This window comes from Archocentrus centrarchus, chromosome 13 (genome assembly GCF_007364275.1).
Source record: "Archocentrus centrarchus isolate MPI-CPG fArcCen1 chromosome 13, fArcCen1, whole genome shotgun sequence".
Lineage (NCBI taxonomy): Eukaryota > Metazoa > Chordata > Actinopteri > Cichliformes > Cichlidae > Archocentrus > Archocentrus centrarchus.
In genome coordinates, this window is record NC_044358.1 from 34,775,425 (window position 1) to 34,793,696 (window position 18,272).

At 39.6% G+C, this 18,272-nt stretch overlaps 1 protein-coding gene and 1 long non-coding RNA gene across 4 annotated transcripts; one reads left to right on the forward strand and one right to left on the reverse strand.

Annotated features, from left to right (window-relative positions):
* Positions 1–6,891: 6,891 nt before the first annotated feature.
* LOC115791242 (uncharacterized) lies at positions 6,892–8,183 on the reverse strand. Its single transcript, XR_004020851.1, has 4 exons — positions 8,073–8,183; positions 7,855–7,904; positions 7,157–7,269; positions 6,892–7,017 (listed from the first exon to the last, which is right to left on the reverse strand). It is a non-coding gene; the product is annotated as an uncharacterized LOC115791242 (long non-coding RNA).
* A 1,637-nt stretch (positions 8,184–9,820) lies between these two features.
* Positions 9,821–15,013, forward strand: LOC115791000 (transcription factor 7-like 1). Of its 3 annotated transcripts, none has more exons than XM_030745058.1 (11): positions 9,821–9,944; positions 10,556–10,824; positions 11,241–11,372; positions 11,819–11,950; positions 12,367–12,447; positions 12,594–12,655; positions 12,745–12,807; positions 13,010–13,169; positions 13,605–13,712; positions 13,834–13,873; positions 14,337–15,013. In XM_030745058.1, the coding sequence occupies exons 2-11, from the start codon at positions 10,588–10,590 to the stop codon at positions 14,873–14,875; spliced, it is 1,554 nt and encodes a 517-aa protein (XP_030600918.1). In that variant the 5' UTR covers positions 9,821–9,944; positions 10,556–10,587; the 3' UTR covers positions 14,876–15,013. The 3 variants fall into 3 exon arrangements, with proteins under 3 accessions (XP_030600918.1, XP_030600919.1, XP_030600920.1); XM_030745059.1 differs by having other exon boundaries at positions 13,013–13,169; XM_030745060.1 differs by lacking the exon at positions 11,819–11,950.
* The last annotated feature ends 3,259 nt before the right edge of the window (positions 15,014–18,272 follow it).

The window sequence follows — 18,272 nt, forward strand, 5'->3', positions numbered from 1 at the left end:
TATTTCAAAACCACTGATTTAAGCTTACATCAAATGCAGGTAAACAAATGACTTACTTACAGTAGTTAAATATAGAAAACTGTCCACCATAAAAGCTGTTCTAACACTGGCATCACTGGTTCCATTGGATAACATGAAAAAAGCTAACATACGTAAAGCACTTAACTATTTGGCATTTGCTGAATTTGTTGGACTACTGAGACATCTAGGTTATAATATACATCCAGCTGCACAAGAATATATCTCCTGATAGCAAGGCATTTATCTAGTCATCGCTGTGACATGTGGCAGAACATTAATGTGGGTAAACTTGTGCCATGTGATCCAATAAACAGCTCAGTTTTATAATCTTTCTGGCTGCAGTTTGTTAACAGGTCTGCCAGTTCAGTGCCAACAGAACGCAGTGACTGTGAGCAGGATTACAGCTTTTGTTGTTTGGATTATCTGAATCTAATTACCTTGCAGAGGAGCTTAACTGACTCTGCGTCCTCTTGGCCTGATTGCCTTGATGCAGTTGAATGCTGGGGAAATTGATCATTCCTCAACCTGTCAGATCTAGCTTTATATATATATATATATATATATATATATATATATATATATATATATATATATATATATATATATATATATATATATATATATATGTATATATATATATATATATGTATATATATCCTCTGAGTCTTTTTTTGTGCTGACTATCAGCTTAAGATACTTTTATTTTTGTATTTGTGCATTTTCCAGCTGAAAGGATTTTACAGTCTCCCAACTACATCTGAACAGTTAAATCTCACCTAATCTCTATTAGAGCCAACTGATATACAAATTTTAAGACCGATACTGGCAACAATATTTGGCGATATAAAAACCTCATATATTGGCTTATGTTTTCTCTTTCTTTCAGATGCAGGATGCATAAACAGATTTCAGATATCAGTTATTTACAGTCCTTATGACAGTGCAGTTTAAAAATAAACTTGTTTTACTGTTACAACTTGTGGATTACTTGCTATGCTCTGCCTGACTTTACTCAGATCAACTGGTTATTGTGTTTGTGGTGTTACACCAAAGGGTTGCCAACAAGGAAACTGCAGAGTGCCCGTTGGTGGACAAACTACGCAACATCAGCAACATCTTCCAAGAAGCAAGACTTGAGCAATAGTTGTCCCTCTCAAAGTTTTTCTTTGGACATCGGCTGCTTTTTCATTCATTTTCAGTGCAGTCCAAATTTGTTTGTTAAGCCACTTAACACTGACCTATGAATCATTCAAGGATAAAAACGCTCCTAATTCAAGGGATGAACCACTGTTGTGCCTACAAAAAACACACAACTCAGCAAAGAACTAGTTGTAAACTGTATCTTTAGGCACTTTGCTACCAGCAGCCTGTCATACAAAACACATAATTTGTTCCTATTTCTTTAGCTGAATCTATGAGAAATGCCAAAGATAACACAGTTTGATAGGTATAAAATTGTATTTTTTGCACCAACAAGGTGATTTCCAAAGAGCCAAAAACTTGTGCATGCATACTGCATGGTGTGCAGCCTATTTCTTAAAAAAATCTGAGGAAACTGGACAAGTGGAGGGCAAAAGAAGACGTGGCATGCCTACAAATCTACAGCAGTTGAACAGTATCTGAAAGTCATGTCCTTTAAAAATAGGAAAAAATTTCAGCAAAGAACTCATACAGGACCCTGAGAGGATACATCTGCTTCAAAGGAACAGGATAATTCATGGATTGGCCTTCGTAGAGCATTGACCTCAACTTTATTGAAGCAGTGTAGAATCATTTTTGACAGAGAACAGAACAAAAGGCAGCCAACATCCAAAAAAGAACTTTGAATGTCCTTCAAGAAGCCTGGAGAACTATTCCTGAAGGATACTTAAAGCAACTTACAAGAAAGGTGCCTAAAAGAGTTCAGGCTGTGCTGAAGAATAAGGGTGGTCATACCAAACATTGACTTTAAAGCTCATTAGAATTGTACAAGCTCTGTCTTTGAGTTATATACTATATTTCTAAATTGCTGCACCTATTTCCCATTTTCCTAGCATTTGTAGGAAAATGAGAGGTGGCTCAAGACTCTTGCATGGGACTGTATGTGCAAAGGTAAAGAATAAATAGTTGCCTGGCTTTTGCCTCTAGAGGCTAAGTCAGCCCAATCAGATTGCATCTCATCTGATCTGGGCTGTGGTGTACCAGCTGTAAGTGCATGTGGTTGTATAGGAAACTCAAGACTTGTCTAAAACAGCACGTTCAGGACAATTAAACCTTTTACGAGGTACCTGCCTGGGTAAACAGATGGCAACCTTTAGGCGATAAAAACCATGCAAGCAGATCCAAAGATCTGCAGCTAACACACAAAGGATAAGGATAGGCAGGTGGTTAGAGACAGAAAGGGGAAAATGGTACACTGAGATTGTCAGAATCTTGGTCTAAAAATCTTGGTGCATGTTACACCTCTGATCATTAAATGTTTAATGCTTTGAACTCAAGACATTTCACAGTTAAGCTTCAAAACCAAGGAAATGACACTAAATCTTATGAAACAAGGAAAAAAAAGTCGATAACAGACGGAATAAAATGACTTTTTTGCAAAACACATGGCTCCTGTTCCATATATTATCACTGCATTATGCACGTTTTGCTCTGGTATTGGCATTTTCTGTGCTCCCCCTTAGCCCCTTCTGTTACCATTATTGCTTTACTGTTAATTCACATAAAACTTCAACTATTTTTAAAAACAAAATTAAATCAAACCATACAGTTTATAGACAGAAACATAAATACAATTCATTCCATCCATTTAATTTGATGCTCTGGAGAATGCAACGTCATAGACTGGCTGGTCAAAATGCAGCATATGAAGGACCTTTTATGTTACAGGAGTGAAGCTTACCAGATGGACAATCTGCCACTTTTTAAATCAGTCTTCTTACAGCAATTGGACATTTTTAATAAAGTGTTTTTCCAGCCTGCAATATGATTTGACAGAACAATATAAAAGACTTAAGGCCTAATACGCTTGAGGCCTTGCAAGCAAATGATTGCCAATAAGATAAATATATATATATATATATATATATATATATATATATATATATATATATATATATATATATATATATATATATATATATATATATATATATATATATATATATATATATGTATTCCTCCAGATGGACTGTGGGAAAATGCTGCTTGCAAAAATATTTTTATTCAAAAGAACATATTTAATGAGAATGCAGTAATCCAGCAGTGTTAATCTCTCTCAGTTGTGAAAAATCATCCATTTAATAGTTTTGCTTGCCAAAACAGACCAGGATCAGGAAGCCAGTTTCTTAGCCCCGGATTTAAGATGCACAGTTTTGTAACTTTGATGTTAGATGCATTTGTGGATTACTGGGAGGGAGTTGCTGCATAAAACCTTGGTTATATTAAAAAAAAAAAAAAAAGAAAGATCAATTGCTTGACCAAAGCTTGGCTCTGCCTCATTTACCAGTCTCAGCTTTGACTAAATCCACATTACTACCCTTATACATAAACCAACATCCATGTAGGGTAGCATTGCAGAGGAGTGCATGGGGATCAGTCACAGAGCTCAAACACAGTTCAATACTTTAAATCCTTCAGTCCCCATACCACACAAAGATATTTTTCCCCAGCGAGTACCTTTAAGAACAGAGGTCACAATATTGCCTTTTGCCTATTTAGTTATTACTTATATACAGGGGCAAAAGTAGTTTTAAATTCTTGCCGGTACTATGACAAAAACCACATACAGGTGCTGGTCATAAAATTAGAATATCATGAAAAAGTTGATTTATTTCAGTAATCCCATTCAAAAAGTTAAACTTGTATATTATATCAATTCATTACACACAGATTGATATATTTCAAATGTTTATTTCTTTTAATTTTGATGATTATAACTGACAACTAATGAAAACCCCAAATTCAGTATCTCAGACAATTAGAATATTACTTAAGACCACTACTAAAAAAGGATTTTTTAGAAATACTGGCCAACTGAAAAGTATGAACATGAAAAGTATGAGCATGTACAGCACTCAATACTTAGTTTGGGCTCCTTTTGCCTGGATTACTGCAACAATGCCGCGTGGCATGGAATCAATCAATCTGTGGCTCATCCGGCCCGGATCCGTTTATGCTGCCGTTTTTATGTGTAACATCATCTTGCGCGGATCCGCTCACGATCAGTTTTGGATCCGTAGCGTGCCGTTCCGTGCTCGTTCACGGATGCCGCCCGGATCGCTCTCTGTGGCTTGTCGTCAGCTGTCCGGAAAGCTGTCAACAACAGCTGGTTATAAGCTAACATTATGCCAGCTAACTTTAGACTCGAGTGTTCCAAAATCCCACTTTCTCTCCGATCTTTCTGATCACATTATCACTTCGTATTTAGTTTATGCTAACTTCAAAGACAGTGTCACTAACAGAGGCTAACAGCAGTATAAACACCAGGGCTCACTGACTGAGGTCAGGATGTCCTCAGCAGCTCACCTCAGTATCACTGACACTGCGCAGCGCTTACATTGAACTCCTTTAACAGTTTTCCAGCCTCCTCCAGAGTAACGTGGAAGTTTCTCACTGGCACACTGACAGCTGCAGAAACTCGGCCGTTTGTATTTAAAGTTAAAGAGTAAAAGTGGGCTTGCATTAATAAATGAATAACTCTGCTGTGGCTATCAGAGAGCCATCATCTATCAGTGAAGCTGATCTTAGATCAGATTATACATGTTTACATTAAAGCAAAGCTGATGTTTCTGTGTGGAAACCTTCTAAAGCATTTTGTATCCAGTAAAGCAGAAATAATAAAATCCTCAATAAAAAGTGAGCTTGTTGCAGCCCGTCAGTGTGATGTTCACTGAACAATGACTTCAGAAAGGAAATGGTCATAAACTGTGGCAAAAACTTTATTCATCTAAAACACGTTAACAACAGTTCAGACATTCAGACATCAGTTTTAGGCAATTAAGCTCAAAATCATTATTTACATGAACCAAACTAAGGAAAGACTGTCTTCAATTCATGTTTTGAGTTATAAACATCCTCATATATCCAGCCACCCCACAGAAAGAGTGTAAATGTGTGGGAACCACTGAGAACTGAGTTTGACTCACCGAGTAAGAAACTGCTTCACCTTCTGTTTGCATCTCTGGACTTAAATCTCTGCTTCATCTGTGAGTCCAGTTTTTAGGAGATGTCAGAGTTTCACATGTCTAAGAAAAACCTCTGGCTCCATAAAGTCCTCCATCCAAATCTGTTTGTGTCTGTGGAGCAGCAGTAACAGCATCTTCTTGCACAGGGTCAGCAGCACATCTCCATCTGTCTGCTGCAGGCTGAAGACTTTAGGCTGTGTTCAGGGGCAGCCTGGGAAACACGACTCTGCATCTGTAATCACACAAGCAGCAGCACTTCAATGAAATTTAATTGAACACATCAGTTTACAGTGTTAGTGTCAGCAGCAGCCCTAAAGCATGAAGTCTGCCTGATGTAGGGCTGCCACTATCAATTATTTTATTATTTCAGTTAGTCAAGGAATTGTTGCAGCCCTAGTCTAATTATAAGAATAGGTAAAAATGCCTAAAACCTTCCACCCATGCAGCAATATAATAATACTTAATAATTTGCTACAAAAGGATCTGTGTGTTTGAGATCTTACTAGATGTCAGTAAAATGTGGAACCACTGAACCTGATAATCCTGCACTGCTGTGAAAACTCTGCAAAGCTGTCGCAGCTAAAAGTTGATTTTTTTCTTCCATAATAACGAGTGTAATGTAAAAATGAGTCAGTCACCATAAACTGCCATAAAGCGCTGTATGGAAGGCAGGAACTGGATCCTAATGCAGACTCATGAGACAAGACTGAACTTAGAAACATGCAGCTTTATATGCTGCTAAACTCAGGGAAGGCATCCACCCATTCTTTGCTGACACCACAAAGAACTGAATACAGACGATATAAACAGACATATATACTTAGACATATACACGTAGACGCTGCATTGAGCACTGAAGTCAACATCCCCTCCATATTGGATGTGGCAAAAATAAACAGAGCGCTGCATCACTCTGGTGCTTGTTCAAATCGTTTTACAGTCGAAACTGGATCACATGGGCTCACCTTTCACAGGTAAGAGTGAACAATTTTTTTAAAAATATTGTATTTGGCCAACAAAATTTTGAAAACATAACTTGCAAATAATACCATGTAGTCTGACGCTGAAACCAGCCTCCAAACAATGAAACTCTTACTGAACTGCATCACCCTGAACTAACGACTCTGATACAAACAAACTGATCTTCAGACCTTCTGTTTGCCGCTGTCTGCTCCTCACTCTGTTTCTGCATTTGTGTGATTATAATAATACATTTAATTTATGAAGCACGTTACAAATGTTGGAAACAGCTCTTTTTTTGTTTTACTTATTAACCATAAAAATTTATTCTATGCAATAAAACATGGATCTATAATTTTAGTATACAGTTTCATTGCTAAAAGAAAATAAATTAGATCAGTGTCTATTGCTGTCTTATTTTAATTTGTAACCTTTGTTCATATTTTGTGTTAAAGATTTTCATCAATAATATTTAAATTGCTAAAAAATGTTTTTTTTTTTATTCATAAACCTGCAGATGTCATATCTCCACGTCAGGATCTGGTTATTGTAGACATTTATCATCACAGTAACAGCTTTACAAACAGCTGTAAACACTCATAAAAACATTAGAAATACAGACGCTGGTTTGCTGCTGCACCCTAACATACCTGGATTATTTAACATTAATAATTATCAGATTAAGTGCATGTTTGAATGTGTGAGTGAAACACATAAACTTACAGAACTTTGTAGAAAGGCGCTTCATGAAGTTCAGTCCATTTACTTGGATTAGTTTACAGCGCAGATCTGCCACATCCAATATGGCGGATGTGCTGATGTGTCACAGCAACGGGCCGCCCCGCTTAATGTGGCGTCTGCGTATGTATGTCTATGAATATAATGACACGAGGAAAGGAAAGGAAACTAAGAATTAAAGAGAGACAACAGAAGTGAAAGAGCAGAACAGAAACAGTCAGTTTGGTGACAGCGTTGCTCTGTGGCTGCAGACTCTTTTAAACATGACTCACACAGCAGGAACAGCTTCCACGCATCCAGCTGATTTTTCCCACATTCTTCCCGCTCTAACTGATCTTCCTCCAACATCTTCACAGGAAGGGAGCCAGGATGGAGGAAATCTATACTGGAGAGCAGAGAGGGAGAAAAAACTTCAATCAGTATCATATAATACCTACAGTAATACATAAGTAATGTGTTATATTACATATGCACAAGTGTGTGTTCCTATTGATGAAGCTACCAAGCACCGTTGGTCCAGTGTGAAAACTCTGGCTGGCTAAATAAATGAAAAACAAGCCAACAATAATCATGCAGAAAAAATGCAGTGAGGTTCTTTATGATTCTGTATCATTATTATTGTTAATTTCCTCAAATAAATGTCCAAAACATAAATGTGCTGACTCAGCAACACTCTAATTAGTGTCTGTCAGATGTGAGATTCACAGTAAAATCTGCCGACTGACTGACTGATATCTGCCTGCTTTTATACATTTTAAAAAGCTTAATTTAATCAAGCATGAAATACATTTCTGTTTGTCAAATGGTCAGAAAGACACAAGCGAGGTAACACAGACTCACTGCCCTCACTACAGGCAGCTCCTCCTTAAGATTAGTTAACACACGAGCAACAACACCGTTACACTTAAACAATAACAAAGGTGATAACAAACAATAACAAAGATGATGACCCCTGTGGCTCACAGCTCACCTGGTATCAAAGCTCCTCCTCCATTCTGGCTCCTCCATGGTCACATCCACCTGCATGAGCACATGACACCAGAAGAGACACCACAACAGAGTGTTAGTGCTGCATAATTGATATTTTACAGGTGCATTAGTTAAGATAAGATTTCTGATGTTACACAGACCCTGTTTACACAACATCTGAACAAAGAGTCACCGAAGCAAAGTTCAGATTGTATTTACCTTAATTAGGCAGCGTGCAGAGATGAGACCACCTGAATAAGATCAGCAGTGAGCTGCAGGCTGCAACACAACATAGAGGTGTAATAATGAAGATGATTCACCTGAAAGAAACTGATGACATTTCTATGTCCTAGAGTCCGTTCAGATAACATCCAGATTCTGCTCCATTGTTGTTCTATAACTCTGGGAAATGACAGGATATATGTATACAGACAGGAGCAGCAACAAGGAAGCAAAGGCTGGATCATGGATGAGCTCAAGGTCAGTTAATATGAGGAGCTGCTGAATTTAAATAAAATAAATAAATTTAATTCTATGATCTTTTGCTGAGCATACCTCAGTCTCTGCCTTCATCAAACATGCCTCAGTGTGATAAAGCATTCAGAAGATGACCTTTACCCCCCCCCCCCCCCCCCCCCCCCCGCATTAGCTGTGCTAGCTTAACTTTACCTAACTACCGAGACACCCACCTAAACTGCCCCTGTGAAATAAATCCCTGAGGGGCTTTTTGAACTTTTAAACTAAACATCCCTCTGCATGTACGTGCTGAATACCAGCGAGAAGGAGACTATTTACGTAAACTGCGTAAGCACCAAAACAGGAGATTGTAAACCTTACGGAATATTATTTCGTTCGCATTGACGAAGGAAATGCGTTTTTTTTTATTTGACATTGAACACAGCTGGACGGACCGTTGCACTGAATGCTTTTATTCTATCGTTTGAAATACATAAACCCACTACTACCCATCCTTCAATAAATTGGTAAACGATAAATAAATGTTGCAGTTTACGTAAAAAGTCTCCTTCTCGCTGGTATTCAGCACGTACATGCAGAGGGATGTACGCTATCGCCCCCTGTGGTCGCAGAATATGATGGGTCGCAGAATTTGGTGTAACACCGGTAACTTTTGGAAAAAAAAAAAAAAAAAAAAAAAGGCGCGTTTGCTGAAGGGGCTCCGCCGTGGAGCCGCTGTTCGGCGAGCCGCTGTCCGTGTCCTATCCGGAGGGCCAGAACTGAGGAACAGCCTGGGCAGATCGGCTGACTTGAGGACGGGTCCGCCCCGGAATGCTTTGCTATCTGGGTAGGCTCTATAACGGATCCGCAAACGGTGTCCGAGTCCACCAATTCTTCATTTTAAAAAAACGAAGTGAGGGTGCTATTCCATCGATAGTTTCCATTTTTACTGTATGATTATTAAACAATAATCTGAACTGTCCTAAACTGCAGCAAAAACAGTTTTTAATTAAATAAAAACTGACCTGAATAAAATGACACGTAATGCTTCACACTGACACGTGCGATCCTCCATCCGCCTCATTAAAATGGAGGCGCCACTCTTTATTTACCCGTTGCCATGGTGAATCCTGGTATCAGAGCGCCATTGGTGGTGGCTTTCTTCACTCACGCACGCGCTAAATCAGGGTGTACATACTTGTTGATCATACAGGGTTTGTTCTGTATTGTTTCCATTCTACCCACTCAACAATAAATAAATTGCTCCAAACAGAAACTGTCTGAGGACCATTTTGTGTCTGTGCTTATGATTTGGTTTCTAAGGGAATAAGGATTCTGATATGTTCTGTGGGGGCCCGCCGACTGATTTCTGGAGTCTGTGAGGATGATGATCTAGCCATGATGAAGATTGTGCACGAGGAGATTCGGGAAACAGGCAGGAGTGGAATGGAATGTTTAGAATGTTGCGTCACAATGTAAACTGACACATCAAAGACACATTTGACTTTAATGTGCCGGTTTAGAGTGAAATTATTCATTTCATCGATGAACTTCAGAGAGTCAACACCTGCTTTTCAGAGCTCCAAAACCAAACACTTAACAACAAAAAACAGATCGATCTTTGATTATATAATAGTAAGTACTTACATAGGTCCTTTTAAGGTTATTTAGGTTTATGGAACTTCTCAAAAATACACCTTTAAGCCACAATTTGTGTTTCTAGATAACTGTTTTCCCTAAATCTTGTGGCCGGCTCCTTGCCGTGTCCTTGAACTTGAACACAAAGTGTCAAAAGTTCAGTGTTGTAACTGGTAGAGCTGAAGTTGAGCTAAAAAAAAAGGAAATTTGTTGAATCAAATCAAATTATAAGTACTCATGTACCTTATCAGCATTAACAAAGATTTTGTGTCTGATAATTTTATATATATATATGTAGTAAAAACTGTGGCTTGGTTTCAGTTAGCTCATAAATACAACACTTTTAAAGGTATTTGACTTCTTTATTTAACGTTAAATACTTTAATAAAAGTTTTTGTTAAATACTGTAACTGATTTAACTGGAAAGTACACCTTGTTCCCACATAATAGTTGTCCTTAGTTTAGTTCTGTATAATGTATAATATAAGAAGTCAGTCCCATTCTGAGAGGATCAAAACCTCCTTTGAATATGTGCCACAAGATCCCAGACAGACTTTGTCATAGTTCTGTTCAGACAAACTAACACAAACCCCCTCTCTGTCATTAAGATAGACAAAACGTTGAAGGTATCATAGAGAGGATGGAACAGGAAGAGCTGTCATCGATTGCCTGGCATGCCATACTTGACCAGTTGGGGGAAACACCAAATCCTCCACCTCCAACTTTTTTCCCTGCTGGGCCACCAGCCATCTCCCAGCCAGCAGCAGTGACTGCTCCCCCCACCTTGGTGCCAGTTGACCTTTACAGTCAGTCAGCTCCCTCCACCTTGGTGCCTGCTCAGCCCTACAATCAGCCAGGAACAGTTATCCAGGGACAGGTAAGACACACAGAAGTACTGACAGGTTTCATTAGAGTTTTATTGATAAAGGTACTTAAAACTGTTGGATGCTTCATGCCAGATGAAAGAGAAAAGTCCCCTTCTTTCTCTTTTACTTGTGTTAAAACTGTGGTGTGAAGCTTTGCTGATCAGTAAATGTAATCATTGCCAAAGTGAAGCTGTCAAGAATGATAAAAACTATGATTGAATGCAGTTTTATGCAGATGTGCTCCTCACACTGATCACTGCACTCTGTGTTACTCATGCAATCTTCTCTGAATCTGGTGAGGCTCAGATTACCAAGGGTTCAGTCTCTCTACACATACTGTATGTTTCTTTGGTGCTCATCATGTGGTCTTTGAAATGCTGTACTGTGTCAGTATCATGGATTTTGTGCCTTCTCCATCCCTCCACAGAACCTGTATCAGTTTCCTGTAAACGACATCTCCACAACAGCAGCACCAATCACCCTAACCCCACTGACTGCTCCCTCCACCTTGGTGCCTGTTCAGCCCTACAATCAGCCAGGAACAGTTATCCAGGAACAGGTAAGACACACAGAAGAACTGACAGGTTTCATTAGAGTTTTATTGATAAAGGTACTTAAAACTGTTGGATGCTTCATGCCAGATGAAAGAGAAAAGTCCCCTTCTTTCTCTTTTACTTGTGTTAAAACTGTGGTGTGAAGCTTTGCTGATCAGTAAATGTAATCATTGCCAAAGTGAAGCTGTCAAGAACGATAAAAACTATGAATAAATGCAGTTTTAATCAGATGTGCTCCTCACTCTGAGCACTGTACTCTGTGCAGTGCTCAGAGTGAGCACTGCACTCTGTGTTACTCATGCAATCTTCTCTGTATATGGTGAGGCTCAGATTACCAAGGGTTCAGCCTCTCTACACATACTGTATGTTTCTTTGGTGCTCATCATGTGGTCTTTGAAATGCTGTACTGTGTCAGTATCATGGATTTTGTGCCTTCTCCATCCCTCCACAGAACCTGTATCAGTTTCCTGTAAACGACATCTCCACAACAGCAGCACCAATCACCCTAACCCCACTGACTGCTCCCTCCACCTTCATGCCTGTTCAGCCCTACAATCAGCCAGGAACAGTTATCCAGGAACAGGTAAGACACACAGAAGTACTGACAGGTTTCATTAGAGTTTTATTGATAAAGGTACTTAAAACTGTTGGATGCTTCATGCCAGATGAAAGAGAAAAGTCCCCTTCTTTCTCTTTTACTTGTGTTAAAACTGTGGTGTGAAGCTTTGCTGATCAGTAAATGTAATCACTGCCAAAGTGAAGCTGTCAAGAACGATAAAAACTATGATTGAATGCAGTTTTATGCAGATGTGCTCCTCACTCTGAGCACTGTACTCTGTGTTACTCATGCAATCTTCTCTGTATATGGTGAGGCTCAGATTACCAAGGGTTCAGTCTCTCTACACATACTGTATGTTTCTTTGGTGCTCATCATGTGGTCTTTGAAATGCTGTACTGTGTCAGTATCATGGATTTTGTGCCTTCTCCATCCCTCCACAGAACCTGTATCAGTTGCCTGTAAATGGCATCCCCACAGCAGCAGCACCAACCACTGTTCCTCTTGCTGCTCCTCCAAACACAGTAAGCTCCTGTGCTCACACTTTTCTCAGCATGTTCACTTTCAGTGTTTTTGTCTAAAAGAGAGGGTAAATTCTGTCACTTGGTGGATAGATGACTCTATTGCAGTTCGTGTGACGACCTGTTCTGTGGTTTTTTTGTGTTTCCAGAGTAGCAACGTGATCAAGATTCCTGATTGCATGATGCAGTACCTGCGTCCTGTTGGAGTACTGTAAGTAAAACACACAAACACACAAGTCAACACAGCTGCTGAACATCTGTTTCTTCATAAACTCTTTCTGTCTCTCTGTATCTGTGTAGGAATGGTGTGCTGGTTTGTGATTTTGCCCCTTCTGCTCCGCCCCTCAACACATCCCCTCCAAAGTAAGTTTGCTCTTCTGCTTTTAGACTTTTTTTGAGTGGGACTGGCTCATGATGTGCAGGTATCTGTCATTTAGCTGTAGATGCCTGCATGAATTATTGTAATCAGCCTCCTTTAATGAAGCTTTGACTCACGTTTTTAAAATACTTACCTCACAGCTGCACACAGTGGCAACATGCACTCTTATTCTGTGTTTTACTCCAGTAGAAAGAGGAAGCGTGATGAGCAGCAGGATAATGACCGGTCATACATTAAGAAGCCACCAAATGCCTTCATGCTCTATTTGAACGAGCAGAGGGCAAAGGTGATGGCCGAATTCAATATAAAAGGGAGTGCGACTGTGAATGCGGTCATGGGAGAGAGGGTAAGTGTGAAACTCTGTGTAGACATGCATCTGTTAATGTTTTATGTTTAATGTTTGTGCATGTGTACCAGCTGTCCTGTAGTGAGGGGTAGGGGTGGCTGTAGCTCAGTAGGTAGAGCAGGTCACCTACTGATCGGAAGGTCAGCGGTTCGAATCCTGGCTACTCCAGGCTACATGCCAATGTATCCTTGGGCAAGATACTTAACCCCAAGTTGCTCTCCGACCGTTCTGTCGGAGTATGAATGCGTGTGAATGTTAGTTAATTAAAAGCACTTAGCTTCGTAAAAATGGAAGTGCTTGTATGAATGGGAGTGCATGGGTGAATGCAAACAGGTTGTATAAGTGCTTTGAGTGCTCATACTGAGTAGAAAAGCGCTATATAAGAACGAGCAGTGTAGCAGTGTATATGCTGACAGTGTGTTCCTCTGCCTACAGTGGAAGTTGCTCTCAAAGGACCAACAGGCCAAATATTATGAGAAGGCTGAGGAGGAAAAATTTTTCCATGCACAACAGTATCCAAAATGGTCTGCTAAAGAGAACTATGTACGTCCAAAGTGAAAACACATGGCACACATGTCCACATTACTACACTGAAACTGATGAAACACTGTCACTGCATGGCTTGTATCAGCTCATGAAAAATCTGATGTGTTTGTTTTTTTAGGGCAAAAAGAAGAAAAGTCGACGTTCCACCTGTAGCAGAGGTAAGAGGAGATTTCTGGGACTCACAGTGATTTTTTTTTCATGTGAAATGTGATGAAAACCAGACAAAAATGGAATTAGATCAGATCCAAGATTGTAAATTCTGTGCATTTCAACAAATGAAAATTTATTTGGGAAAAAAAATTTAAGCCTTACTGAGACCTGTTTAGCATTTGGAGGGCTACTGAACATTCAAATTAAAACAAGAGAAACCTGCCCACTCAGACCTTCAGGTGAAGGTCAGGGTTGCTACAAATGTTCAAAATACTGTAAATTTTACCACCATGACAAAACAACTGTCCTCCAAAACAATACAACTGATGGACAGAAACTCTTCACATCTTGAAGAACTGACCTCACTGTGACTCTCATATCAAATGTCAATTTATTCAATATTTCCATTAAATGTTGCTCACTGCAGGTTTAAGTCTCTGAAGACTCACTGCATTTTTGTTTGTGTTGCAGCATCTGCATCCAAACCTCTACAGGAAGCTCAAGAGGCCAAGTGGACAAGTGTCAATGTCCCTGTGTGTGGCACGTTCCAGTTGCCTCAAGTAAATGACGTCCTCCCTGCTTCTCATGCAAACTCCTCTCCATCCACATCAGTGGATCAGGTCCTCCCTGCTTCTCATGCGAACTCCCCTCCATCCACATCAGTGGATCAGGTCCTCCCTGCTTGTCATGCGAACTCCCCTCCATCCACTGATGTGGGTGGAGGGGAAGCAGTTCAACGGGTGCAACTGGAATCTAAAGAAGCAAACTTCTTCAGAGACACTGGAGAGGATCTACAATTAATGTGTGGAGACCGTGATCCCTTTCTTCCTGCTATGACGCCTCAGGAGCCCATCACTGCTGACTCAGGTTTCTGCACCAGTCCTCAAGGTGTTCAGATCAGGCCTGATTCCTCTCCATTTGCACCCATTGATCCCGAGGCCATGCTAGAGTTTGACTCCTTGTATTTTGACAGAGAACTGTCACCAATAGACTTCAGTATGTTAAATTAGCTGAAGAATTTAACTTTCTCAAATTATGTATTAACTTTGATTTAACTGTTTAAACTCTTCAGACTTTAATTTAACAATTTAACTTCCAGCCCCAACCGGTCGCGGCAGATGACCGCCCCTCCCTGAGCCTGGTTCTGCTGGAGGTTTCTTCCTGTTAAAAGGGAGTTTTTCCTTCCCACTGTCGCCACGTGCTTGCTCATAGGGGGTCGTTTTGACTGTTGGGTTTTAACTTTTTCACTTTCAAACTCTTTAACTTTGTTTTAATTTTGTCTTTTAGCAGTAAAATTTAAAAACTAATGCATTTGAACTGTATTGTTATTTTTGTCTTCTTCATATGCATAAATAAATGCAAACTAAACAAAACTCACTTTATTTTTAGTTGTTTATTTTACTGATCCTATGAAGTGATTTGGTGCTATATAAATATAATTGAATTGAATTGAACATGGAGGAATGATTGAGAGGCTAAGTCATGAAAGCTGTGGGCTTTTATGTTTTTAATTTTCCCTTCGGTGGGTTCCTTGTGTTTGGTATTTAGGTTCCCTTTGTGTATCCTAATCTTTGTGTTCTGTTAAGTCTACATGTGTATTGTGGTGAGTCACTTCCTGTTTTATTTTGACAGTCTCATGTTCCCTGTGGTTTGTGTTTAGTTTTGCTTCCCCTGCGTTATTATTTTCATTTGTTACACCTGGAAGCAGGAAGGACGGAAGCAGGTTTTGCTAAAAACTCTGGGTTTCTTAAACCTTAAATTGGGTGAAACTCGAGTTTTCTGTTCCAGAAAGAGAGCTCACTGCAACTCTGAGTCAGTTAACGAGGTAACAGACTCTGTGAACCTAACCTGCTGGTGCTAAAACACTGCAAACGTTGCTTTTCCTTTTTCTCTTTCTCTCACTCTGACACACACACACACACACACACACACACACACACACACACACACACACACACACACACACACAGAGATACAGACTGCAACTCACAGGAATTTTTCCAAGATTTCTGACCTTCTGTTTTCAGATGTGTAAATCAAGCAAAGGATTTATCTAAACTTCAATTTTACCTAATTATTAAATTTCGGACATCCCCCATTCGTTTATGGCTGCTATAACCTTAATCTTTGTCATTTGGTATTTATACAGCTTTAATTTTGTTTTACCAGTTTCTCTGAGGCTTCCATCCTCTTTTTATTCACTGCAGAATCAGCCCACACACACTCACAGATGTGATTTAGATGTGCCAGCAGTCTGACACCACTTAATCCGCCACTCAGCTTAAAGCATTCAAAGGCCTCAATCATTCATACTTTTAGTTGCAACTTTTACTTAAGAAGTTTCTAACGATTTCATGCCAATTTCTTAGTCTCTGTTTTATTAATACAACACTTTTTGTAACAATTGTTCCTGCCAACGTATACCATGAGAGATAATCCAGAAAATTAATAATTTTCAATTCTTATTTTAACTTAAAGGAGACTACCTTAGTCTGTGCAACAGGAATATCATCGATCAGTTATAAGCCACTACTTTAAGGGCCAACGTAAACATCTGATCAGATATAAGCCTCTGAGGGGCCGACATAAAAATCAACAATACTCACTACCGTGTGTAGCTCATTTTGTCCTCTCTCACATATATATTTATTTAGGCCAGGTTTCTTCAGTTCTCTTTTTTTTTGCCACACAAGAGACAACACACTCATTATAGTAAAGATAAGATTGCCTACAGTGTGCCTACACTGACTTTATCTGATACAACCTGTTCATCACCTCAACTCATCCAAGGCCACTGCCGTAAGCAGTAATGAAAGTGGTAAAACCTCTGAATGACGTGCACCATACTTAATCAAAGAGGTGCTGACATTAGTGAAAACATGTCACACACATTCCAGCAGAATATGTTGACCTCTGACAGATTTGTGGAATACTACAATCTAAACTAAAATCCAATGCTGGCCTTTCCTCATCTTTTCCTCCCTGCCATCAGCACCTCCAATACGTGCATGATGACATCAGGGTTGGCACCAGTGTCTTTTTATTTTACCGACTCGACCCAATTTGATGAAGTGAAAGAAGCATCCATAAGCATCATTTAGCAGTTACACCAGCCCAGGAGAAGTGTTGTGAGCAGCCCTCAAATATTCTTTATTAGTCCTTCCTTAGGAGCAGTTTAATGGGCTAGCAGTAAAATTTCTGCAGATTGAATCTGTACAGTATGCACCAAAAGGGCAACACAGGGCTCTGTGTGTGTGTGCGTTTGCATGCCTGCGTGTTTTTGGAATAACACACAAATGAAACAAAAGACTTATATAACATGAGTTTTGTCACATTGTCACATAATCACCTGATATGTGAATGCCACAAACTCATTTGCAAGCATTGCAAGAAATGACTCAGTGATGAATGTCACAGATTTATAACTTGCTCATAGCAAGAAACAGCAGCAGTGTCGCTGTAATTGTCTGGACAGCAGTGACATTTTTATAGCGTTATGCTGCCACAGAGACAGCCAGAGGGGCTGGCACCATGATTATATAAAACCTCAAATTACATTCTCCTGAGACAAGCTTGGGCACCTGGCAAGTGACAAGTGTGCACCATTCAGCAGAGCTCACAGTGTCCTTCAGCTCATAATTTCACAGTAAACTATTTTTTTTTTTTGTTTTTACCCATTCTTCCTCTGAAAGGAAGATTAATCATTATAGAGTGGATGACCCCATATTTGTATGAAATTTGTAGCAATGAAATAAAAACATTTGCAGCTACTAAAATCTTTTTAGTATGATCAGCAGTGTCACAGTTAATGGGGCACTACAGATGATGATCACTGATTGTTCTGACCAGAAAGGACCGTGCTGCAATGCTTCCAGCAATGGTCGAAGTGGGACACATAGGCAAAATAAAAGATTTCTATCTTTTTCCCATGGTATCAAGGTCCCTACATGATAAAAGCAACATCATTAAAGCAGCCCTTCAGGCCAGAAAGTACTTTTGTAAATTTCAACCCACAGTGAGGGTATGTCATAAGAAATCTGGCATATTTCACACTTTTGGTTTAATCTCATCCCTGTGCTGAAAAGCTCTTTCAGACCAGAAGCTAGTGTTAGATGCCACATCATTAGACAGATGCCCTTAGTGCTTCAACACCATCACTGAGCTGTATAATGTGGCTCTGACATAGTTGGCACACATCACTTTTACCCAGAGAGCCACTAGATAGATTTACAACATTGGAGGGGCTGATTACTGTTCAAGAGAGAAAGAGGTGGATGCCTAATCACCCTACCACTGTGGCTGCCAGCAGCCAGTTTTCATATTAGACAAAGTCCAAATTAGTTCCTAATTGTCCCAGGTGACAGCTCCCAAAGTGACAGGCAGGGACGTCCACAGTTTCACAGCAAT